Here is a 25,239-nt window from a genome sequence, read left to right as displayed (position 1 = left end):
TTTCTGGAGCTTCACAACAAAACAACGCTGCAGCATTCTTTCAGACAGCTGAAGCAGCCGGGACTTGTTCTAATAAGATAACAACGGAAAAAAACAAAACGTGAAATGCCTCAATGCAGCTCGTCCAACATTATCAGAGTCTCCAGAAGCCCTGAGATCCTAAATTGATTTTAAACAGACATTATTTACATCCACTTCAGACGAGTTGCATGCTAGTGCTTTTAGCTTAGCAGGTACCCTCAAGATTCTGACTTTAAGAAGGGCGTGAATAACCTCTTTTTCAAATCACTTTAGGATCTCAGGAGTTCTGGAGACATAGATTTGCCTTGTTTCTTTCAGTCGTCTCATCTGCTTCAGTCATTTAGGAGCATGCTGCAACCCAGTTTTGCTGTGAAGCTCCAGAAATGACATGGTGGACAGCAGATCATGAGTACATTTTCATTTTTGGGGTGACTTTATCTTTGGCTGACTGAAGTCTGGTTTTCTGTCCCTTCATGTCCTGTGATTTCTCTGCTGTCACTATTTAATAAAAGCATAAAATACAAGTTAAAACGAGTCTGTCTCTTAAACCCCTGCTGTAGATAACACACATGTGGTTTTTTATGTGCAGATGCTGTAAAGTACCCTCAGTAAAACCTTTGCACCATCTGCTCATTCCTGTGTGGGTCAGACTTTTCATTCCTGGAGTCTGAGCTGAAACTGCTGCAGTCAGTGAATCACTCTGATGAGATTTATTACAGGCCTCTGCAGAAAAAAGCCATTCAACCTGTAACCTAACACAGCGATCCGGGCTGGTTCCTCCGTTTGAACGGTTGAGGACTCCATGCGACGGCCCCCTCTGACAGGACCTCATGAACCGCAGCCTGCCAATAGGATTCAGGTTGAGTTGCGTTGAGGGAGTGGAAGAGCTGATCAACACCTCAGAGGGAGGTTTCAGCGTGTTCAGGCAAGACACGCTGCTTCCACTTTGCATTTTCTTCGTCCTCATTCTGCAAGGAAAGCTCAGCGCGCCACTCATTACTTCAAGTGTTTGACATTTTGAATTGTTCTCCTATCTGATCTCCACAATGTCTCAGTGGAAGTGAGACGGAAGTTAAATGAGAATGCCAGACGAGGCCAACGGGGACTCACAAAAGAAATCAGTGGGAGAGATCAGTGATCAACATGAGCAGCCTCAAGGTACTGTTACAAGAAACACGTTCTCATGCTGATGGCTATCACTGACCTGCAGTGTGATAATGATGTTAAATAACTCTTCAAGGACTCTTGAACACAGAAACTCTGTGAAGGACAACATTTGTCTGTCTTTTCCTCTCAACCCAGTTTCTTTTCAGTCGTTCTCCAGGTGGGCGTCTCTGGGACTTGGCACCGTCGCGCCTGATTGCCCAATCAAACACAATTTCCTCAGTAGTTGATGATTAAGTTCTGAAATATCCTCGAACGTGAAACATGTTGGATCTAAAATGTCTTAAAAAACAGGTTTGCTAAACTTCTTCTAATGCAGTCTTTTTGGGATTAACACATACAACATTTCCCCACGTTCTGTCTCACTCCTCCTGCTTATCGTACTCCAAACAAACCTCCCATGTGCCTTTTCTTTACAGGCATGTGCAAGCTTACAATAATATTCAGTGTTCAATTGTGAAACTGCTGCATTTTCTGTGCCAAGTCCCTGTTTTCTTTCTCCCCAGACGAGAGGAAAGCAGCGCAGACGAGGACCTTCACCAGATGGATGAATGTGTTCCTGCAGAGAGTGAGGCACAAATCGATACGGTCTCACCCAAACTTTTTATTCTTTAGCTCATAAACGCAATCACCGATAAGCTCTCCGATTTGTTATCCTCCCAGAGAGATCCTCCAGTCGCGGTGCACGACCTGTTCACAGACATTCAGGACGGCAGAATACTCATGGCTCTGCTGGAGGAGCTGTCTGGCTGCAAACTGGTAAGATCAACGATGCCACCGAGAAGTTTACAACACTGCTCAGTTATCTAAATGTCTCTGGTGTGTTTCAGTTCAGTTCATTCACTTTGCACCATATTTTTGAGCCTATAGGATGCAGGAAATGTATCCAAAAAGTCTGATGTCTGATGAAGTTTGATATCACTCTCACGTCTGTGCAGTATGCATGAAGTGAGTTAGCTTAGCTTAGCAAATAGACTGGAGGAAAGGAGGTTTTCCTTTGAGGGAGGGTCTACCTACATGCATCCGTAAAGCTCAGCCAATAAAAATCAAGAGTTTCTTTTTTGGAAGGAGCCGAGCTGGTGGTTTTGTTTTTTTTTTTTCCGTTTCCTGTCTTTACTCAAGGTCAAGCTAATCGGCTGCTGGCTGTAGCTTCAGTTGTATCGTACATGAGAGTTGTATCAATCTTCTCATCCAACACTCAGCATGTTTCCTTAAAAGTCAAACTTTTCCCTTCAAACATTCCTTTTGTAATGTCTGAATTAGCTTTACAGGTTCAGGTCGTCTTCTCACCGCCTCTTCAGACTCAACAACATTTCCAAGGCTCTGTCCTTCCTGGATGACAGACATGTGAGTCTGTTAGTTTTTACGTTAATAAAGTGATGTTGTTTGGACATGCAGCACATTTGTGTACCTCCAAATCAGGAAAAACTTGATTTCCGATGACGTCTTCTCCCCGTGCTCACTCAGGTGAAGCTGCTTGGCATCGATGCCTCTGGTATTGCTGATGGCGTCCCTTCTGTTGTTCTGAATCTCATCTGGAACATCATCCTCTATTTCCAGGCAGGTTTTCTTTTCCCCTATCATCCATCACACTCACGTGTCAGGGTATTATTTCAGTTCATGCCCAGTTGATTGTCTTCGTCACTGACCTTACAAACACTCCTGCTGTTTTACCCTGATCCAGGTAAAGGCTGCGACGAGAGGCCTCCAGAGGCATTTGTCTTGTAGCCTTTCTTCCTTATCAATGAGCAGTTACCCCTCCTCTACTGACCTCTCACCCCTGCCAAATGACATTGGCAGCTTCTCCTGCAGCACCCTGCCAAGCAAAGGCCGGAAGGCTGCCAGGAAGCCAAAGTACCATGGGAAAGCAATCAAGACTCTGCTGCAGTGGGTCCAAAGATGCACATCAAAGTGAGTCCGAAAAAAGATCCAAACGCTTACAAAATAACTGTCGTCCATGAATCATCACTAACCTAATCATGCACTCGCAAAACCACGACGAGTGAAGCAAACTGTTTGAGTTGGCTGTGTTGAGGTCATGGTTTTTTGTTTTTTTTTCTTCTTTAATTTGCAGGTTTGGGGTGGATATGCATGACTTTGGGAAGAGCTGGAGGAGTGGGCTGGCATTCTTGGCCATGATTAAGTCCATAAATCCAGCCCTGGTTGACCTGAGGGAGAGCATGCATAGAGAGCCAAGTGAAAACCTCCAGCTGGCTTTCTCGATAGCCCATCATAGTTTGGATATAGCACCTCTGCTGGAGCCTGAAGGTAAAAGCTTACAGAATACAAAGTGTCTTTCGCCTCTTGACCTGAACAGTAGAAACCACTGCACCCATGCAAAGCAGGTGCTGGAATCCCAGCATGGGGTAAAGATTTAATCTATCACAGGGTTGTCGGAGTAAATCGAAGCACCGCTGACCGACTTAGTTGCTGATCTGGCCAGAAACAGGCAGCAAAGGTGGTTTTTTGTGTGTGTAATGCCAGTTCAGTTGTGTCTTGGTTATCACATGGTGTTTTATCCGGCTCGTCCAACAGCAGGACGTTCTCCTTAACAACATTTTACTCTGAAAACTGTTGTTTCTTCTTTCCACAGATGTGTCATGCACAACGCCAGACGAGCAGTCCATCATCACCTATGTGTCAATGTTCCTCAGGCATTGTTCTGGGATAGATGAGGTTAGTATCAGTGTTGTTGCTTTTTCTAGTGGAGTTGCATGAAAAAGTTGATTCCACTCTCACATCTGTAGAAACTGCATGTGTAAAAACAGCTGTTCTCTGAGGTTCTGTGCAGGACTACTTCTTGGGTTGGTGCAGTAATGATGGAAGGTTTAGTCCCGATTAAAACAATATCTTGATTTGAAGGTCCAATTTGTAAGATTGATTTCTGACTGAAACCCTACTCATCAAATTTGGCTGACAGGTGTAACGATCTTCTCATCAAAACAATTCTTGAATCACACATATTTCTTCCTGGGCTTTATTTGCGGACATATCAAGTGACTTCCTCTCAAAAAACCTTTAAATTACAGGATCGCACAGACATCGATGTTCCTTATATCCCAAATTTTGGATCACTTGAGTCGGTGAACTTCGGGCAGACCTCTACAGATGACCCGGAAGCACAAGCTTTGCTAAAAGGCTTTGAGAAGAGCAGCGAGCAGCTCCTGTGGAAGCAGTGGGCCAGAAGACCGTCAGGGAGCCTCCGAGCCACCTCGCCTCACACAAGTTCCTCTGACCTCTCCTCCAGCGGCAGTGACATCTTTTCATCCTGTCGTAGCCAAAGCATGACGGAACTATCTGTGGGCAGCGCTGCCATCTCACCGTTTAACAAAAAGAAAAGCGGGTCTCGAGGCATTTTAAAGCCACCCAGTCCGCTGGACGCGACGGTCGTCAGCCAGGATATTCGATCATGGTTGGAGAAAGCGTCTGCGGATCAGAGCTACAGCAAGCCAAGAGTAGATGAAAGTCGCTTTTCTCTGAGCTCCGAGGAAGGAATCTACAGCCTGTCAGCGCTGGACTCAGATGAGGAGGAGGCCTACAGCTACATCCTGGATCTGAATAAAGAGGTTTGCCAACCGTATAATCAGCCGAAAAGACAAGTACCCAGGGTTGAAGAGGAAACAGCGGAGGAAATGTTCCTGAATGGACAGCAGACGGATGAGTCCAAACATCTGGAAGTATTTGAGATGTTAAACAGCAATGGATGTAAACATCGAGATGGCTCACTCGCACAACATGTTGAATCAGACGGCGGCGCTCAGTCAGCGGTTCACATGAAGTCTGATTGGGACGAGGATGAAATCAGTTCCAGAGAGATGGCAAACACCGGAGCTGTGTTTGACTCGGAGCCAGAGGGACAGGAAGAGGAGAGAGTTGTCAGCGGACAGAGTAATGATGAGGGTGATTACAGTGAGGAAGAGAGGAAGACGGAGAAGACAGAAAGTGCCAAATTGGTGACACATGGATTCGATGAAACGGAGGCTCGGGTGGATGAATCCGAGGAAACAAAGCTTTTTGAAGTGGCTAGTTGGGAGGAAGAAACAGAAAGAGGGCTGTTCGAAAAATGTGGACAAGCGAGAGAAAAGCGAGTGACAGGCGGAGAGGAAGAGGAAGCCAATTTGACGATGTTTGGGGAAGGGCAGGAAAGAAAGTTTGGAAAAGAAAGAGATGAAGAGGATAACGTAGCGGAGGAAGAGATGGAGAGTGTCAGCGAGGCTGTATATGGAGTGAGAGGAGCCGGAGCAACGAGAACTAACACAGGAGGAGAAGACGAGAGCAAAGTCAGTGACAACAAAATGGAAGATTTCAATTGCACAGGTGAAGACGAAGAAGAATACGATGATGAAGTCATGAATTCAGTGGACGTCGAGGCGGCAGAGAAGAAAGATGGAGATGTTGAGACGAAGAGACGCGAACTGACCGACAAGGAGGCAACAACGTCAGACCGTCCCGGTGAAACGACCTCCAGAAATGAGTCGACCGGAGGTGTGAACGTCCACGGTGGAGACGCCAGTTTCACACCTGGCCGCAGTGCAACTTCTCAGTCATTCAGGTAGGTCATATAATCTGTGATTTATGAGTTACAGAGACGATTGACTGTTGAAATAATGATTGATTCTAGCAGACACGATCAGGTTAGGTTGGTTTATGCACCAACCTCCAGACATAAATAAATGTGTGAGGGACCGGACCTGATGAACGGAGCCACAAAAACACAAATCAGGTCAAGATTTTAACCTGTGAAGAACCATCCAGTGTGTATCTCTGCAACTACAACTTCTGTTTGAATAATCAAAGTATCATAATCAAGGTAACAACTTAAAATGCTCGTTCAGATGTGTAACTGGGTCCGAGTAGCACACAGCATTAAATAAATTACAATTTCAGAATGAATCTCCCGAAGGAATGATGCAGCTGCAGCTCCAAATCGCCAAACATGCAAAAAAACATTACCTCTGTCAAATATAGGCTAATTAAAATGAATCAGAACAAAATCTATTCTCTATTCTCAGAAGCTAATGTACTAAATAATGTGGTTATATAGCTAAAAGTTAGTCATCATTATTATATTCTGCTCGTCTTGAAACAACTCTGGCTTCCTCTTGGAGATCGTTTGCAGCGAACATCAGAGTGGAAACACACTGTTTTAATACATTTCCTACACAGTGTTCAACTTCAACTGATCAAAGAGTAAATCATCATAGATAATGACTTTGTATCTGCTTGGTTCCATTGCTTTAACCCATCCTCTGTTTCCTCACAGTAACTCTGGATGTAAAGCGTCTGAATCTGACGCTCTCGTGTTTTATCTTCCCTCCAGCAGAGCGGAGGGATTCGGCGCTCCGTCTCCGGCAGCCTCTTGTGTCGTCACCCCGTCAGAGCTGGAAACGCTGCTGTTGCTGTGGATTCTGCTCTACTGCTACTTCATCCTCCCTCAGATGAACCTCTGAGTCCAGCTCCCCCTCCTGCACATCGCCCCGCTCTTTCTTAATAAGAAACACTTATTAGCTCCGTTTCCCACAAAATGAGCCGAGCAGGGACACTTAGCGCCGGCTTGACTCTTTATCTGTGTCACAATAATTTCCCTCAAGGCAACTTTTAATGATGCTGTTTGCTTTTTTTGCTGCCAGCAGAAATATTTTGTTTCAGACAAACACCTCCTGCTGTTGTTCTCATTAATATGCATTTTATTCAGCCGCTTGGTCTCTTACAGAACACATTATTATTAGAGATGGGGAGAGTGAGGTGTGTTTTGCTGAATGCACGTCCGTAATGCTTCTTTCAGTCGGAGGGTAACAACCACATGGTGGCATCGCAGCATCACAACAGCAGCTGTCTCCACTGCTTTCTGTTGACTGCTGGGAAAAATCCCACATGACCTGCTGTTTTAGTCAGAAGCTGTATTGACATGGGGGAGATTAAGCCGAGAGTATTTAATGAGCACTTTTGACATTTCGTGGCTTCTCGCTGTGTCACTTGTGGCCGAGAATGTGCACCGCTTCATTGTTCCCCTCGCAGATACGATCAAGTTCAAGCTAATCAACAGTGCAGTCGTTTTCATGATATTTTGTCGACTGTGATGTAAATAATAAATCAAATACTTGTTCTGTGATTCGTCTCGTGCTTTCCATGAGAGGTGTCGGCCTAAATATTGAATTCTACATGAGATGTTGGGAAAAAAACTAATGAGCGTGCGGTGAAACTACTGCAGAACTGAAGTATGCATCAGTTGCGTAAGTGTTCAAAATCCATGTTGACCAGAAGGTGTATTAAGGGGGGGAATGAGAATACGCTGTCCTCCGTACACACACACACACGCTGCTGCTGGATTTCTGTGAAACTCAACATGCTGCCATTGTTTGCGTGGAACTCGACCCACGGGTCAGAAAGCTCGGCCCTGGAGATCGATATATACTTTCAACACCCCCGCCGCCCCCGCACAAAGCCACAAGAACAACACTTCCCCAAAGCTGGAGTTTGGCCGGTCCTACGTGAGATCAACCTGCGGCATCTCTGAATCAGGCCAAGCCAGCGTGGAGCGAGAAGGAGCGATGGCGTCTGTTGCGTACAGCTTTGCGTGTCTAACGGTGCTGGCGTCGCTGGCGGCTCGCGCAGCAGATGGGTTGGCTCTGCCACGGCCTGAGAAACGCTTCGGCCGGATGGAACGAGAGGTCATTCAGCAGCGGCGGCTCAACACATCAGCCCTAAACACAGCCTTGGCCTTTGAACCTTACCATGACCTGGCCACCAGAACCACTGCGGCGCCTGGGGTCCAGCAGCCGAGGCAGAGCAACATCTTGTTCTCGCCCTTGGGCCTGGCATCAGCCCTGGCCCTGCTGTCCCGCGTTTCTGGGTCCGAGAGTCGGATCCAGGCCCTGGAGGCGCTGGGGCTGGGAGCCAACTCGACAGAGCGGAGCGTGGAGGCCACAATATCTGCTCTTACAGACCTGCAACACAGACTCGCTCTCCAGGAGGGTGGGGGTGGCGGTGCTGGGGTGCAAAGGGCAGAGTCTGATGCCGGAGCAGGAACTGAGGCTGGGACCGGGGCTGCAGCAGGGGTGGGACCTGGAGATGCTGGAAACAGAGCTGATGTTGATGATGCAGCAGAGAATAAGACCAAGGATCAGCTGAGAATGTGGAGCGACCTTCATATTAATGGAAAATCTTCTCTAGACTATGACAGTTTTTTATCCAGGCCTCAGCAGACTGGACCTGCCGCCGCCAACACCAGCTTTAAGACGCTGATGAAAGACTTGGAAGGCTCTGACAAACTTGAACTTAACAATTTTGTGTATTTCAAAGGTAGCTTCTCGTTGTTCGGGTGATAAAAGTTGCTGTTTTTTCGGTGCACGAATATTCAGAGTCCCTGTGAGGGAGAACGCTCAGACAGACGTTACTTTCACTGCTTTGCAAAAGAGAGAGAAACATCCACCTTCAAAAACACGTTTAAGCGAAAGCTCAAATGAAAATGAATTGTGGCTTAATTAGAAGAAGTAAAGTCTGCACACTTTGGATATGTGCAGCACCACCCGCTGCACAGCACACTGAGCACCTGCTCCTTCATCAGTCATCCTTTATGAAGAGCAGATGCTCACTTGTGAAAGTTGGTGGTGTGACTTAACACAGCGGCTGCTTTCAGTCGGTGTTCGACCTTTTTACAATCAGTTTTATTTCATATTTCACCCGTAACCTTTCCCTTTTTATCGATGACACATTAATCAGGTCGTCAGCCGTTCGAGCGGCGCCACACGGTGCCACGGAGCTTCCAGCTGAACGCTACGACCAGCGTGGAGGTGGCCATGATGTTCAGGGACGACTCCTCCGAGGCCATGATGCTGTACGACACCAACTGCTCGGCCACGGTGGTGCGGCTGGCCCAGTCAGAGCGCCTGGCCTCGCTGCTCCTGCTTCCTAAGGCCGAGCTGCAGCCTCTGGAGGACTGCCTCTCCCACAGCCGCATGAGCTTCTGGCTGAGCAACCTGAAGCCGGGGTAGGTGGGAAATCTGAACTGCTGAACACAAATGAGGTGCAGAACGCGTCACGCTTCCCTCTCGCTCGCATATCTCCCCGACTACTCACACAGACTTCTTGTGAATATGAAAAGCTTCAACTTCTGTCATTTTGCAGCCCTATTTGAATTTCATCGAGTTCTTTTACAGAAGTGAATTCATGAAGAAGCCAGAAGGAACTGTGTGGAAAAACACAGTGATTGTAAAGCTAGAGAGACAAAATTATAACGAGAGGTTCGCATTAAAAACAATTAATTACACCCAAATATTGGATTCACTCCCCCGGAGGCTTCCAGCGATGCAGATTGTGTTTTTGTGTCCAGTTTATGAGACATCTGTCTTTGAGATTTCTGTTCCCGATGCCTGAGTTAATGGAGTCTGATGGAATTTAATTCATAGAGCTCACAGCAATGAACATTTTCACATTTTTTAAAAGGCAGTAAATACTTTTATATCCATCAGAGTCAGAAACCTTCCTTAAAAATATAATACGTGAGGGAAATGTAAATATTCTCATCATGTTTCCAACGCCGTCTTCTTCTGCAGTGGATTTAATGGTACCTTAAATAGAACACATTCACATGGTGGCCATTTTCCTCTGACATCATCACAGAGAGGGACATTAGCTCATATTTCAAGGTTAAACAGTATGTTGCTAAATCATTAGCTTCCCTTAGATCACAGCTAACGTTAGCCTTCAGCTACTTCCCAGTTAGCATCACCGTGATATTGTGGAGACAATTCTGAGGCGGTGAAATAGTTCAAATTTGTCACTAAGTTTACAAGACTTGCAACCTGGAATGTTATTCAAGCATACATTTACATTTTAGGGCATTTATCAGACGCTTTTGTCCAGAGTGAATACAGTAATTCATACATACATCCATGCAAGGTGCAGTTTGGAGTTCAGTATCTTGCTGTGTGACACCTCGATATGCAGACCAGAGGAATCAAACCAGCAACCTTCCAATAACAAGATGTTGGCTCTACCCCTGAGCCACAGCCGCCCTAAAGGCTTCACACCCTCAGAGAAAAATGGCCGCCGTGTGAATGTGTGTGTGTCTGTTTACTAAAAACATACGTTAGTTCACTTTTTCACAACAACAATGATGATCAGGATGAAGTAAAATAATATGAATCACTGTTTGGGCTCTGAGGACGACAGAGAGGGAAGTGGAAACAATAAGGAACGTCCGCAGATTATCCTGAGAGAAAAACATGTTTTTCTTTAATTTCCAGTCATAAATCATAAACAGAGGAGAGAAAACTTAGATCAGGAGTAGAAAATGGATCACTGGAATAGTTTTTTCTACTTCTGCACAGTTACATTTTGCATCCCAACGATACAAAGCAACACGTGTTAGTTTCTAATCTGTGGTCCATTATTAAGAAGCAGTTTTGGCCCTCGAAGTGAAAAAGTTTGGGAATTTTTGGAACTACTTGGTTCAAACCTTCGTGTTATTTCAACAGCATGTAAGACAGAATCGCTCCCACTGAATCGGGTTTAACAATAAACGGTACAGAACTGAAGAAGCCTCTGTGGATGAAAAGTGAAGCTGAAGTCCAGTTGCAGTGAGAGGTCGTATTTATTGCCGGGCGTTCTTTATTTGGGGCGAGGCGTGTGTTTATGTGCATATGTGAGGTTAGCGTGTACAGTATCTGCCCTGTTTACAGTGTGTTTGCTCGACCCTGAGCGTACAGAACAGCGTATTGATCCGTGTCGTGGCGCAGAGCGACAGCCTCTCACCGGTTCGCCCTGCAGTCACGCTGCCTTCTGCTGTTTGTGATGAATGATGCTGAGCAGCTCCTAAGTCAGCAGTAATTACCGCTCTCTATACATCAGCGAGTGAAGGCCTGTAGGACGGCTCGCACGAGTCGTAACAAGACAACTTTTCGAGCAAATCCATTCACACATTGATTGTTGTTTTTCGCAGGCGGGCAGAAATCCTTTTCCCCAAGTTCCAGCTAAGGAAATCCTACAGTTTAGAAGGCCTCCTGAGGACCGCCGGGGTGTCATCCCTTTTCTCCGACTCAGCAGACTTCTCAGCGATATCGGCGAAGAAGACGCTGAAGCTTGTCAAGGTTCAGAGAGAACGAGAGTATTCTGTTTTTCTTTGTTAGATTGGAAAAGTACAAAAACTACCTGAAGATGTGAGCACTTGGTTGAGACCTTTGAGGAGCACACTTCACATCAGAAATTCACTTTCAATGGATGTGCTGACTCTACTTTTTTCCTTGTCTGTAAAGGGATATTCTGGTGTAAGTTTAATCCATGGTCTAACACACAGTGAAACTGTGTTAGACTCCCTCTCCAGAGATCAAGTTAGCAGACCGCTAATTTACGGAGTTTTATCAACCTCAGAAACGACCGCACGACAACAATACACTGCAGTAAATGGATCCAAATATAAACCGCCACCAAAAAGCCACAAATAATGCTCAGGACAGCACCAAACTTCAGCAACAGTACAAATAGGGTCTCAGCACATAGTCCGGGGCATCTAACCTCCGCTAGCTTAGCTGGATTTCTACTGAAAAGCTGACTAAATTTACCACTCTTCTGCAGCAGCTTCCTGTTGACGGGAAGTCCCGACGAGTCGATTACCGAGTGCAGTAGAGTTCCGCGGCTCATGGATGAAAATGTATGATTATGACTCCATGGAAAAGCAATCAAAGTTCATATGTGTCTTACCTGCCAGTTTATAACAGTTATTATCGAGAGCGGACAGGGAAAAGAACGGAATTGAGCATTTCTAACCGCACTCGGTAATCGTCGCGTCCGGACTTCCCCGACCCGGAAGCTGATGGAGGAGAGTTGAAGTCTGTTTTTAGCTTCACAATAGAAATCCAGCTAAGCTAGCGGAGGTTAGATGCCCCGGACTATGTGCTGAGACCTTATTTGTACTGTTGCTGAAGTTTGGTGCTGTTCTGAGCATTATTTGTGGCTTTTTGGTGGCGGTTTATATTTGGATCCATTTACTGCAGTGTATTGTTGTCGTGCGGTCGTTTCTGAGGTTGATAAAACTCTGTAAATTAGCGGTCTGCTAACTTGATCTCTCGAGAGGGAGTCTAACACAGTTTCACGGTGATTTAGACCATGGATTAAATTTACACCGGAATATCCCTTTAACATGTGCATTCACTCTTTTATTCAGTGTGTCTCTGTTTTCTCACGACTCCTGTGTTTTTCTGTCTTTACACTCGTTAGGCTCGTCATGAAGTCAAACTGGAGGTGGAGGAGACTAAGTCAGAGGACGGGGGGAGACCCGACATCATGCTGGACTTCTCCGTCCCCCCGAGAATTACCTTCAACAGACCGTTCGTGTTCATAATCTACGACGATGTTACGGGGCTCGTTCTGCTCATCGGGAGGATGATGGATCCCACAGACGTGTAGACGACAGCGTCGCGCTCGCCTCGCTGCTGCAGAGTGTGTTTTTGTTTCACCTCCACTTCTTACAAACATCGCAGGATGATTTATACTTCGTTCCTCCATCCTCACAGAAATGATGAAAAGACATTTAAATGGCAGTAATTTGTCCGTGTGACTGAATCGCTGCTATTCTCCCAAAAAAACCCAACATAAAACACTTTTCTCTTCCATTACAAAAGCATTTTCTCCTTTGTCATTTTTTTTTTTCCACCCAGCAACCCATTTCCTCCTGTTACATCTCTTTATCGTCTTATGCAATTTTCGGAAATGGCTTTTTGCGAGAACATCCAGGCTTATTCGCCGAGACAACAAAGAGAAACTCATCAAACTGTGTTACATTTTCACACTGCGCTGGAGTTTAGTGGCGCCTTGAGATTAGCTCGTTCTTACCTCAGCGTCAGACGGCCTCGTGGAGATGTCGCCGTGATATTTAGCACAATGAGGAGATGATGAATGGAGGAGAGTTTGATGAATAGGACAACAGATCTATCACAAGTAACAGAAATGTCAGCCTATTAATCAAGAAGTGTCCGGCTGCTTTTTCAAAATCTCCAACAGGAGAAGAGGAGGGTCCCCGGAGGTGAGGTGCATTACTGCTGTTTTATTTATTTATTTTCTATAGATCTGGTGATTCTGAAACTGACATTTCAAAAGTCACGGCCACCAGACGGAGCGACTGGAAAACATGCACACAGTTAATTCACACATGACAAAGAAAGGGTGGTGAGAGTGATCGCACACTTCACATCCAGGGTGAACAAACTGCCACAGGAACGACTGCTGACATTATTTTCTTACGGCTTTTCAGCTGCACGCCTGAAATAAGGTGGCTGACGCGAGCTAGAAGAGGCTGGGCGGACTGAAACATTAGCTACCGTTGGAGAGGAGAGCGCCACCTTCGACTTGTCTTAAAACATTTGAACCCGAAACCTTCGCGAAGAACTTCAACACATCGTCCACGTGCTCGTAGCGGCGACTGGTGAAAGACTCCTGCGTGTCACGTTACAATCCGCTCATATACGGCCAATAAAAAAAGATTTTAATACAAGTACATTCTTACAAAATCTTAAAAAGAGCCCCGTAAGAGACTAAAATGAGCCGAACACAAAGACTCATCTGCTCTCTCGTTTATTTGCAAACTATTCCAGCTAAAACGTTCCGACTTGTAGATCAGCGGTTCGTTTACAGCCGAACGTTCGCTTCTCGTCTTTGCCGATTGCATTTACGCCTCAAAAACAAAGCAGTGTTTATTTGTGAAGTTAATCTTATTAAAGTATCAAACTCATTTTACCCACAGAGCTTATTCATTTCTGCTAACATTAGCCTACAGAAACACATCGTCCCCGCTGCTCTCTGTACAGATTCCTGCTGCGGCTCCAGGTGATGTGATGTGAGATTAAATAAACGATGAGACACGTCGTAATAAAACACTGTATTTGAGATATTCCCTGATTGTCTCATTATTCCTGCAATCAAAGACGAATTTACGAGCTGCATTTGAATCGTCGTGTCAACTCGATTGTTTACGAGCGACTCCTTCCATCGCTTTCGTCTGAACTCCGGGTTAATGATCTTTTAATCGTATCCTCAGTTGTGAGGCACTTGGTTTCTGTTCCAACCTGAGCTCTATCTGTATTAATCACCGCTCATCTCATCCTGACGTTTAATAATGACGACTGCCGTATCGCTGCCAATGATAGCTTACAGGTACACGTCGTGAATTAATGGTGCGGGTGCTATAAATACCCACGGCTGTCAGCTGCTCTGCGCTCCGATGCAACGCTCCGTTCTTCTTCGCTGTTTCTCTCTGTGAAACGTCTAACGAGTGGTGGAGCACGCAGGAACATCATTACGTTGTTCAAGGGGGTTTCTGCATCAATTTATAGATAATGTGCCGACGATGATTGAGAGTTTTGGATGCTTTTTTTTTGTGTCAACCGAGCTCAGCATTAGGAATGGCTCGTGCTCCTCCAGTATTGAGATTATCTTTGTGGCTCGCCGCTCTACGATGGCCAGCTTTTCATCAGCGGACATCCTGAACAAGCTGAACACTTTCCGATTGTGTTTGGTTGAAAAGTTGCGCGAGCTTTGCAAACACATCGAAGCAGAATTAACGTAAAAGGTGCTCAAAACAAAAGCTCACTAAACAAATCGACCTTCTGCTGCACGTATGTGTTTCATAAAAAGAACAAATCTCACTCTTATTTTCTGATAAGTGAAATACATTAGTTTACTTTTTTATATAGTATTTGTTCAGAAAGTTGCATTAGCACAGTTTCAGTCACGCTCTCTGCACAGTGGGGATAAGTTTGATTTGATGGTTGTATAATAAGACGAAGGACATCTGCCGAGAAAAACGCCTTGAAGCACTCGAGTGGGGGCATACTGACATACATTATGTTTTCTCTCGCCATACAAGATATGAATGGATGCTAGCATTATGGGATGTCCTTTGTGGTAGCTAAAGAACAACCTGTAGTGGACCGAGGTCGGTTTGATTACTTTCAACCAGTTCATCCTTGGACGATGCAGCCGCTGCTTCAGAGAGAAAACATCTTTGTGTTTGTGTCCTTATTTCTGGCCTTGGTTGCAATATGCTGTTTCAAATGGATCTTTTATACTGTCAGATGTAGAATATACTACATATATATATAGTACTATATCATTCTTGGGTGTAGCAGCAGAGATGCCTGCAGACGTAGAGGCTGAAAGATGCTTCCTTTTAAATTCCAGCTACGGTTTTAAAGTTTTTTTTCCTGAACTGCCAAAAACTTTCCAAAATGATCTCTCAGATATGTTTTAGTATAGAGGTTTACTTTCGAGGTTTCTCAATGCAAACATGCAGAAGAATGACATGTTACGGCCTCCATTATGATAACCTAAGCACTAGGCTCAAAGGGGTCGGAGGAAGCAACATATTAAGGACGCCACACTCAATGTAAACCGTTTAACAAACTTTATTGTACATTTCTCAAAAGAAAACCCAACAGCAAACAAAAGAGGGCTGAAGATGCCGGCCAAAAAGAACAAAAGATGAGATGTGGGACCAGCTGCGCAGTGAGCTGTCGTTCCCACACCCTCCCCTAAACTACCGAAAGGAAAACTAAACCTAAAACAAAAGAGACGAGATAACTGAACTACCGGCAATCTCCAGCCCAAAAAGGAACACAACAAACTAACCCAACAAAACCCCAGCACCAGAGGAGCATGGAGGTTTCCACCAAACCCGTCCAGAATAACGGGGCAAAAGAGTGAGGGGAGAAACCCTCCTCAACCGTGTGCTGCTGCTCCTGCACTCTCTGCCATTTTATCACCTCCCCCACTCTAGAGCACCAATTAATTTCAGGTGTGCTCAGGTGAAGAGGGAGGAGGGTGTTACCTGAAACAGGGGGAGAGCAAGAGAGAGGTAGAGAGAAAAGCAGCACAGCAGAACACACGTAACAACTAACACAAACTTTCCGCAGTGATTTCTGGTGTGTCATTTGTTTTCTTGATGCAAAACAAACAGATTTTTCACAGCGGCTCATTATCTCACAGCGGCTCTTCAGCCGGGTTATTCTGAGGGAGCTGGTTGCATCAGTAAAGATAGCGCGGCCAGATACCTCAGGACAGAGAATCGGGGCTGGTCTTAGTTAATGTTTCACCAAACTGTCAGCTGACTCTCAGAGCTCCTGTATATAATGAGGAAGCTTCTGTGCACACTGTCTGCAGCAAAGAGGACTTTGGAGGTAAGTGTAGCTCTTTATTGAAATACACAATTATTTCTTGGATTAGACTTTTACTCAGGTTTAAATTTGAAGCTTTGAAGACATGAAGACATGATATATAACAGTCTGGAAGTTATGGAGTCATCAGCTACTGTCAACTTTGCATTCTGTGAAAATAAGTGGGTTTTATAAAATATCATCTTCTGTAGCTGAGCCCAGCTGACTCCTCTTGTTTCCTGGACAGGCTGTAAAGATGCGTAGTATCTTTGCTAGTTGTGCACTCGCAGCGCTGCTGCTGGCTGCAGCCTGGGCAGATCACCACATCGGGCACGACGGCCATGACCACGGCCATGACCACGGTCACGGTCACGACCACGACCACAGCCACGAGGGAGAAATGAGCTGCCACATGTTGTCCCCTCCCAATGCCGACTTCGCCTTCGCCCTCTACAAAAGTCTGAGTGCCAAAGCTGCTGCTGGGAAGAACATCTTCTACTCGCCGCTGGGCATCTCCACCGCTCTGTCCATGCTGTCTGCGGGGGCCAGCGGTGAAACCCACCGGCAGCTGTTCTCCAGCTTGGGCTACAGCGCTCAAACCCAGGCAAAGGTCAACGAAGCTTACCAGCATCTTTTCCACATGCTTGGCCACAGCCAGCAGGAGCAGAAGCTGGATGTCGGTAACGCCGCCGCGGTGCGTACGGGCTTCACTCCTCTGGCAACGTTCCTGAAGGATGTCAAGGACTACTACTCCGGTGAGATCCTCAACGTCGACTTTACCAAACCGACCGAGGCCGCAGCAGAGATCAACAGATTGATTGCAAGCAAAACACAGGACAAGATTCAAGATATGGTGAAGGACCTGGACCCTGAAATGGCCATGGTGCTGATCAACTACGTCTACTTCAGAGGTAGGACACATACGAATACAGAGAAACCTGTTCACCCTGGGTTGTTTAAGGGAACAGAGCATGCAACACATGTTAAACAGATAAATCTGATAATTTCAGCCCCTAACACAACATTTTAAATCAAGATGATTTGAGCTGACGTGCTGTAACTACATTGCATTTCTCCCACCGTCGTTGCGTCACACAGGACAGTGGGAGAAACCCTTCGACGGGAACCAGACACACAAAGCCGAGTTCACCGTGGACGAAACCACCAAGGTTCAGGTGGACATGATGAAGAGGACCGGCCGCTACGACTTCTACCGGGACGGAGAAAACCACACCTCCGTCATCAGGCTGCCCTACAAGGGTAACACCTCCATGGTGATCATCCTGCCCGAGGAAGGCAAGATGGCCGAGGTGGAGAGCAGCATCAACAAGGAGCAGATCATGCACTGGCACGACTCGCTCTCTAGGAAGTAAGATGACTTTGGTTTTCTTTTCAACCTTTCCACCTCCTGGTTGTAAAGTGGAGTGCTAAAGTATCTCCAGATTCGAGTGAGTCTGACCTTGTTGTTCTTCTCTTTCTCAGTTCTGTGGATCTGTTCCTGCCCAAGTTCTCCATCTCTGCTGAAGCCGCTCTGGACAGCACACTGAAAGAAATGGGGATAACTGACGCTTTCGGAGACACCGCCGATTTCTCTGGCATGTCTAGTGAGGTCAAGCTCAAAGTCTCAAAGGTAGGATTAAAGCAAACACGCCTCCACACGCTCGCGAATACACAGAGCGGATGTTTCACAGAGCTAACGAGACTCCCTCCTCCTGGTTTCCTCCGCAGGTTTCCCACCAGGCCGTGCTGAGCGTGGATGAAACAGGAACAGAGGCGGCGGCGGTCACCACCATGGAGATCATGCCAATGAGCATGCCTGAGATCATGAGACTCGACCGACCCTTCCTGGTCGTCATCTGCGAGCACTCGACCAAGAGCATCCTCTTCATGGGCAAGATCAACAACCCGGCAGCCATGTAAACGATGCGGAGGGAAATGAATGTTACATGTGCACACTGCAGCTTCAGTAGCTTCAGGACATTCAGATGCTGAGGTAATTTCTTTTTACCTCAGCATCTGAAAACCTAACCCGAGCCTGTCCAGGTGTTTAAATGTCTTAATGCATCATTTTATATGGTTTCCAGCCGACTGCAGTGCATCATACAAACATGAGCAGGTAGAAGCATCTGTTAACGCTTCGAGCAGACGTGTTGTTTTTTTTCCATTGCTGTCTCAACATTGTGAAATAAAAGATTGTCGTGAACAACCGGCATCTGATGTTTTCATTTTCATGAGCTCATTTCTAGCTAATCTTCTGTTTAGTTCACAGGATGGAGTTGAATGTGAGTTGTTAATGAGTCTATATAGTGTTTCCCATTGTGTGGAGGAGAGTGGATCAAAAGTTGCAGAGAAACTCCGTCACATTGTCTAACTTGGAAAAATACATTAATTTACGACGTTTCAGTCCGAGAACTTCATCATACAAAACCTTTTTTTTCATAACAGCGTTAAAGATCTCTGACATTGTTGTGTTTTGACACTTCAGCAAAATTATGACGTTGGTTATTATGTTTTATAAATGTTAACAGGAAGTGTGTGTGATCATCTTCCAGGAGTAATTTAAAAACAAGACGATGACTGTCGAGTCTTTCAGTGATGGTTTGGTTAGATAGAGAGCGCTGGTTTGGTATTGATGAGTGATTACAGCCTCTGGACCGACTGCAGGTGATTCAGATCACCTGTGTGCAGGTGAGGAGAGACTGACTCCTGATGGAGGAGTGGAGGCCGCTTGGGGCGTTTCCTTCTCAGCCAATCAGGGTGTGATGACGCCCTTTTTGTGAAGGCTTAAAGGGATATTCCGGTGTAAATTTAATCCATGGTCTTAATCACCGTGAAACTGTGTTAGACTCCCTCTCGAGAGATCAAGTTAGCAGACCGCTAATTTACGGAGTTTTATCAACCTCAGAAACGACCGCACGACAACAATACACTGCAGTAAATGGATCCAAATATAAACCGCCACCAAAAAGCCACAAATAATGCTCAGAACAGCACCAAACTTCAGCAACAGTACAAATAGGGTCTCAGCACATAGTCCGGGGCATCTAACCTCCGCTAGCTTAGCTGGATTTCTACTGAAAAGCTGACTAAATTTACCACTCTTCTGCAGCAGCTTCCTGTTGACGGGAAGTCCCGACGAGTCGATTAGCCGAGTGCAGTAGAGTTCCGCGGCTCATGGATGAAAATGTATGATTATGACTCCATGGAAAAGCAATCAAAGTTCATATGTGTCTTACCTGCCAGTTTATAACAGTTATTATCGAGAGCGGACAGGGAAAAGAATGGAATTGAGCATTTCTAACCGCACTCGGTAATCGTCGCGTCGGGACTTCCCCGACCCGGAAGCTGATGGAGGAGAGTTGAAGTCTGTTTTTAGCGGAGGTTAGATGCCCCGGACTATGTAATGAGACCCTATTTGTACTGTTGCTGAAGTTTGGTGCTGTTCTGAGCATTATTTGTGGCTTTTTGGTGGCGGTTTATATTTGGATCCATTTACTGCAGTGTATTGTTGTCGTGCGGTCGTTTCTGAGGTTGATAAAACTCCGTAAATTAGCGGTCTGCTAACTTGATCTCTCGAGAGGGAGTCTAACACAGTTTCACGATGTGTTAGACCATGGATTAAACTTACACCGGAATATCCCTTTAAGAAAGGTTGGGAACAGACACCAGGTGGTTCTGGTACTGATTCTGAATCTGTCCCTGGCTCACTGAGAACCTCGTCTCATCCAGAAGCTCTGGTCTGTTTGGGTCCTGTTGTGTTTTCTTGGCTGCTCCACATCAGTTTGATTATCGTAGCTGACACTGAGCGTCCCCTTTAGATTAACATGTGTTTTGTTTATGTTTTCATGTAGGTTGTTCTGGTCTGCAGGCATTTTACCGCCACACAGTTGTGCACCGCACTGATGCATTTAACTTTAAAATGAGCTCCGTTTTCTTCCAGACCCACAAACCACTGCGTTACAAAACCCTGATGGAAACACTCGAGTGTTTGTTTCCCTCCATGGCCGCTGATTTCTGGTGCATCATTGGATTTCTGCGTTTGTGGGATGATTACTGTACGCTCATGCACATTTAATGCAACTCCCCGACCGCACCAGTGGTTCTTTTGTGTCAAGCGAGCTGTGTTGCATCAGTAAAGAAAGTCTTGCCAGAAATCTCTTGGCACAGGACAGAAAAAATAAAGAGGACGGTCCTCGTGAATATTTAATAGACGTGTCCGCTCTCGGTGGAATGTGATGGTGAAGTTTCTGCCGAATGCAGCCAAGAAGAAATTAATGATAATATTTTGAATGCTTCATATAATATTTGCGAATTTTTAGACTTTAAATTGGAATTATGTTTCTATAAGTGGGGATTACATAGTGTGATAACACAGAAGTGTACTGCTGTTTAGAAGGTATCAATATACATTTATGAAGGTGTTTTGTTGTCAGATACTGCATCCTCGGGTTGTTCCTGTCGTGTAGACGGGCTGTAAAGACGCCCGTGATCTTTGCTGTTTGTGATCGTGCTGCTGGCTGCAGCCGGGCAGCACCAGCAGCACCAGCAGAACCAGCACCACCCAGAACAAAGCCAAGAGGGAGAGTTGATCTGCCACATGCTCTCCTTTCCAAGAACTGACTTTTCTTTTGCCTAAATGCCAAAGGTTATGTTGGAGAGAACATCTTGTACCTGCCACTGGGCATCTGAACCGTCCCGTCTGTGCCTGAAACTCCTTTAAACCAGGTTCAGGTCCATGAAACATGCTGAGCTGCAGCCAGGAGCATCAACGTTTGAATCTTAGGGACTCTGCAGGCGACATAAACTCTGGCTTCAATTCATTGGAGAATTTCCTGAAGGAAATCAGGCACGAGTCACTCTGAGATCTTCACCATCAAGTGCAGCACGTTAACGCGACAGAGCATGCAACGAATATGTAAAATAGACAAATCTGAGCATCATATTCTTTGGTCTGGGTTTTTATCTGCCAGGGCCGTCCTGTGCACGTTGTGCCTGACAAGTGTGAGACTGAAATGCAGCTCAAATTGTTTATTTTGTTTGATGAATGCTGACTGGCAGCAGTATTTATGAACTGCATTTTGGAAAAGATAACGTTGCTGTGTGAAAACACATTCACATGCACAAAAACGATGAAATGTACTTTTTCCAGCGGTCCTTTTCAAACAACACGCTGATGAACTTGTCTCTCTGTTCAGGTTTAGTTACAACTCTGGACTAAAACAAGATGGAGAGCCGTGGATCGGTATCGACTGAAGGCTGTAACCTTGTGCAAACATTGTAAAGCCACAGCCATAAAATATTGTGGGAACTGAACAAACTACCAGGCAGCAGAGCCGAAACTCAGTGTTACATTAGTTCTGACACTGACATGTTCTGCAGTCGTGCAACACGTCGATGCATTTACCTTTTTTTTAAAAAACCACGGTGTCTCGACTGTTCCCCTTTCCCTCAGTGACAACTGATTCCTGCTGCATCACTTGATTTCTGCAACATGTAATAATTACTGTAAGATCATACACATTTAATGCACCTCCTCTTCAACACCAGTGGGTCTTTACCAACATTGCGTCGAGTGTTGCATCAGTAAAGATCGTCAAAAAGAGGACGGTCCTCGTGAATCTTTAATAGAACTGTCTGATCGAAGTTTCTGCCAAATGCAGCGAAGAAGACATTGATGATGAGCATGACAACAGATTTGTATGCATTTTGTCGCTGTCAAATGCTGTTTAATAGTAACATGGTATCAGTACAGCACTCTGTTTTAACTCATCGCAGGGTCACCAACCAATCTGAGACTCTTTCCCTCTCATTTCTTTTTCCCTGCCAGCAATGTTACCAGCTAAAACCACACCGCGACCACCAGGTGCGCTTACAAGCTCGTACAAAACAACGATACACGCAGGCCGACGTGATATAGAAGAGGTTGCATCAAGAAATCTTTGTGTTTACAGGACGTAACGCCAGAGAAGAGCCAGCAAGACAGTGTCCAGGTCAACACCAGTATATTTACACATCACTTTCAATTTGTTTATTCTTTATTTGGATATCTATTAACCTACGTATCAACCCTCCTGAGTAGTGGCTCTGTGATTTGCGATGCTCGATGCCCCCATGTGTGGAAAAACCCCTCAAACGTGCCTCCTTGAATGCCGCTGTCATAGACGAAACATGATAAAGTGCTCTTCTCCTTCCAGTGGACGAAAAAACGTTGTGAAGTGCCGCGCTGCCGACCGCAAACAGCTGCCGAGTCCGCCTCCGACCCGATCGAGTGTCGAGTGAGCTGTGTTACAGTGAAGTGAAGAGACAGAAACGTCTACAGCACAAGACGGGAAAAGCTGCTTCTTGTAAATTTTTAATAAATCTGTCAGCCGCCTCTCGTCAATCCGCCGGATATATATCGGTGGAAATTGTGTCAAACTGCAGCAAAGAGGGCCGTTAATGGTTAAAACAAACAAGTAATGAGTTCATGATGAGTTTAACTCAGACGGGCTGTAGCTGAGTCTGACACCGATGCTGATCTCTTCCTGCCAAGATCCTCCATCTCTGCCTCCCTGGACAGCAAACCAAAAGAAATGGACAAAAGCAAGTTTTTTTTGCGGATGACTGATTTGTTTGGCAGGTCTGACGAGGTCAAACTCAGTCTCAGAGGGTAGGAGAGGCAGGAATATCTTCTCGGGTTTGTTTTGGGGAATGTGAGTCGGTATGAACAACGCAGGAATACGCCAACTCCACTGACAGAGCGCCGACTGCAGAGTAGTGACACACACCTCCGGAGGATGCTGAGAAAACTGAAAACTCCCTTCAGCTTCCACATTTTTCAAACTGACTGACTGCCACCTCCTCTTTCCCTCCGCAGGCGTCCCACAAGGCCGCGCTCAGTGTCACCGAGAGGGGAGCGGCAGCGGCACCCCGTCAGCCTGCTGCAGGTTGGATCCCTCAGTCCACCATCCACCATTAAATCTGACAGACGCTGCCTGGTTTTCATCCTGAGAACTCCACTGGGAGCATCTTCTTCACGGGGGAACGACAAACCTGCAGGCGGCAAAATCACATAACAATGTGTTTTGTGGAAGCAGAGCGACGATCCACCGCTTCATCGATTTACGTTGATAGACGATTGATTAATCAGGCTGGAAGGCATTAAATCTCAAAACATTTGATCGTAATTTTGTGCTTTTTAAATACATTTTAAGACGTAAAGAAGTTGTTTACTAATCTCACACGACAAAGTATACTCACCCTTTTAAATGAGCTTTTACTTGATTAATTCCTTTATTGTTTTATTATGTCTCCTGTCCTTTTTGATTATTCTGCATTCTATATTAATGATTTTATTTCTATATTATTGATAAACTAAAATGTGGGTATATGTATCCAGTACTTATACACTTATTGTATAGCTCAGTGTGTGTGGTTGCAGTACAAAATAAAACTTTGATGTAAAGTAGTTGTTTACTACTTAGAATACGTGTATAAACTGAAAAAGTGGGCCAAGAAGTATTGACGTAGTACACTCGCAAGTAAACTACTGGTACATCATTTTAATATCCTTACTATCTGGGAAATACTACTAGATAAAATGAAGTAACAGTACTCATCTCAGCGTTAAATGTGTGTACTATCTTTGAGTTTTGTCTCCAGATTGTTGGGAGCATTTTTCAGTTTTCTGATGTTTTACAGCCCAAAGAATCAGATCTATGATGAGAATAATGATGAGTGGCAGCCTGGTGAGAAACAGTTTGAGTGTTTCTGCTTGTAAGAATGTGAACTCTTGTCTTTTACACTGAGGAGAAAATACAGAGAGACCCTGAAAGATAAAGTGATTTCATTTCTCAACTCATCGGGCAACGTTACAGCGAGTACACGAGAGGCTCTCAGATCTAATGCTTCCTTATCAGTGTTACCTGACCGACGCAGCGGCTGATATCTGCTACCAGTGGTCAGCTGGAGGAAGACGGCCGGTGTCAGACAGCAGAGAGACGATGTGCGACCTGGTGGTCATCGGCCTCACATGACACTTCGGCCCTTTGACCTGTCAACAGAAGAGTTGCTGCAGGAGCGTTTACACAATCGGTACACATACACTTTGTCTCCCCGTCCACACACAAACCCACACACACAAGCTGAGTGTGCAGCTCTTTAGAAGTGTTAACATCGTACCGTTGAGCAGCAGTGAAGTCTGTCAGTAACTCAGTTCACACGATCATTTTTGAGCCCATTCCTGTTTTTATTTATGAATAATGGCCAATTTGACATTTTAGAGGACTGTACAAGTTTTTAGTAAACTCCTATGTTTCAAAGAATCAACACTACAGTGAACACCAGGTTATATTTTTTGTTTTTTTAGCAATACAGCTGAAGTTCACAGCCACTGCACCGCCCTGCAGAAGCTGCCCGTCATCCAGGACCTTTACAGCCAGTGTGACCGGTGAAGGCACAGCGGACGGCCTCAGTCCTGATCCGACCCAGCGAGAGCCTTTTCACACTCTTTTCACCTGGCAGGTGGCTCAGGATCATCCAAATCTGAACCATCAGCTTCAGAGAGTTTTATCTGCAAGTAATCAGGCTGCTGCTGACGCCGACACGTTCAATCACATCACACACACACAAACTGCAGGCAGTAAATGGCTCTTTATTCCAACAGTAATCTTGTTATTATGTGTCTCAGTTCAGGGTCTGCATCCTTCCAAGGACTCGGTCTTTGTGGTCTTTGAAGGCGAGTCCTTCAGAGAGACCTTTAACCTCGTCAGCTGTTGTTAAATGTGACGGTCTACTTTGGAGCATTTCCTGGTTGCGTCACCAGATGTTTTACCCTTACGTCATGATTTCTGCCGCCCAGGCCCGCGAAAGTGACGATATACGCCACGTGACGCCGCCGTTTTCTCTCTTTCTTTCTTCTTTTTCGGGC

The 25,239-nt window shown here is 45.5% G+C and overlaps 3 protein-coding genes across 4 annotated transcripts; all 3 read left to right on the top strand.

Moving 5' to 3' along the window:
- Window positions 1-976: 976 nt before the first annotated feature.
- clmnb (calmin b) lies at window positions 977-7,292 on the top strand. Of its 2 annotated transcripts, none has more exons than XM_030404385.1 (10): window positions 977-1,179; window positions 1,692-1,753; window positions 1,849-1,944; window positions 2,449-2,532; window positions 2,653-2,745; window positions 2,870-3,096; window positions 3,260-3,453; window positions 3,779-3,861; window positions 4,215-5,737; window positions 6,509-7,292. In XM_030404385.1, exons 1-10 carry the CDS (start codon window positions 1,098-1,100, stop codon window positions 6,633-6,635), a joined length of 2,571 nt encoding a protein of 856 aa, XP_030260245.1. In that variant the 5' UTR covers window positions 977-1,097; the 3' UTR covers window positions 6,636-7,292. The 2 variants fall into 2 exon arrangements, with proteins under 2 accessions (XP_030260245.1, XP_030260244.1); XM_030404384.1 differs by having other exon boundaries at window positions 6,506-7,292.
- A 203-nt stretch (window positions 7,293-7,495) lies between these two features.
- Window positions 7,496-12,808, top strand: LOC115573568 (alpha-1-antiproteinase-like). The gene is made up of 4 exons (XM_030404386.1): window positions 7,496-8,487; window positions 8,908-9,175; window positions 11,129-11,276; window positions 12,403-12,808. Exons 1-4 carry the CDS (start codon window positions 7,737-7,739, stop codon window positions 12,589-12,591), a joined length of 1,356 nt encoding a protein of 451 aa, XP_030260246.1. The 5' UTR covers window positions 7,496-7,736; the 3' UTR covers window positions 12,592-12,808.
- A 3,392-nt stretch (window positions 12,809-16,200) lies between these two features.
- LOC115574674 (alpha-1-antitrypsin homolog) lies at window positions 16,201-18,541 on the top strand. Its single transcript, XM_030406350.1, has 5 exons — window positions 16,201-16,355; window positions 16,579-17,242; window positions 17,430-17,700; window positions 17,814-17,961; window positions 18,060-18,541. Exons 1-5 carry the CDS (start codon window positions 16,308-16,310, stop codon window positions 18,249-18,251), a joined length of 1,323 nt encoding a protein of 440 aa, XP_030262210.1. The 5' UTR covers window positions 16,201-16,307; the 3' UTR covers window positions 18,252-18,541.
- The last annotated feature ends 6,698 nt before the right edge of the window (window positions 18,542-25,239 follow it).

This window comes from Sparus aurata, chromosome 22 (assembly GCF_900880675.1).
Source record: "Sparus aurata chromosome 22, fSpaAur1.1, whole genome shotgun sequence".
Lineage (NCBI taxonomy): Eukaryota > Metazoa > Chordata > Actinopteri > Spariformes > Sparidae > Sparus > Sparus aurata.
This window is presented reverse-complemented; position numbering and strand designations above follow the sequence as displayed.

Coding starts and splice junctions, on each gene's coding strand:
- clmnb (XM_030404384.1), top strand. CDS start 1,098: ATGAGAATGCCAGACGAGGCCAACGGGGACTCACAAAAGAAATCAGTG. Junction 1,180..1,691: donor TCAACATGAGCAGCCTCAAG/GTACTGTTACAA, acceptor CTTTCTCCCCAG/ACGAGAGGAAAGCAGCGCAG. Junction 3,454..3,778: donor ACCTCTGCTGGAGCCTGAAG/GTAAAAGCTTAC, acceptor TTCTTTCCACAG/ATGTGTCATGCACAACGCCA.
- LOC115573568 (XM_030404386.1), top strand. CDS start 7,737: ATGGCGTCTGTTGCGTACAGCTTTGCGTGTCTAACGGTGCTGGCGTCG. Junction 8,488..8,907: donor CAATTTTGTGTATTTCAAAG/GTAGCTTCTCGT, acceptor CACATTAATCAG/GTCGTCAGCCGTTCGAGCGG. Junction 9,176..11,128: donor CTGAGCAACCTGAAGCCGGG/GTAGGTGGGAAA, acceptor TGTTTTTCGCAG/GCGGGCAGAAATCCTTTTCC.
- LOC115574674 (XM_030406350.1), top strand. CDS start 16,308: ATGAGGAAGCTTCTGTGCACACTGTCTGCAGCAAAGAGGACTTTGGAG. Junction 16,356..16,578: donor CAGCAAAGAGGACTTTGGAG/GTAAGTGTAGCT, acceptor TTTCCTGGACAG/GCTGTAAAGATGCGTAGTAT. Junction 17,962..18,059: donor TCAAGCTCAAAGTCTCAAAG/GTAGGATTAAAG, acceptor TTTCCTCCGCAG/GTTTCCCACCAGGCCGTGCT.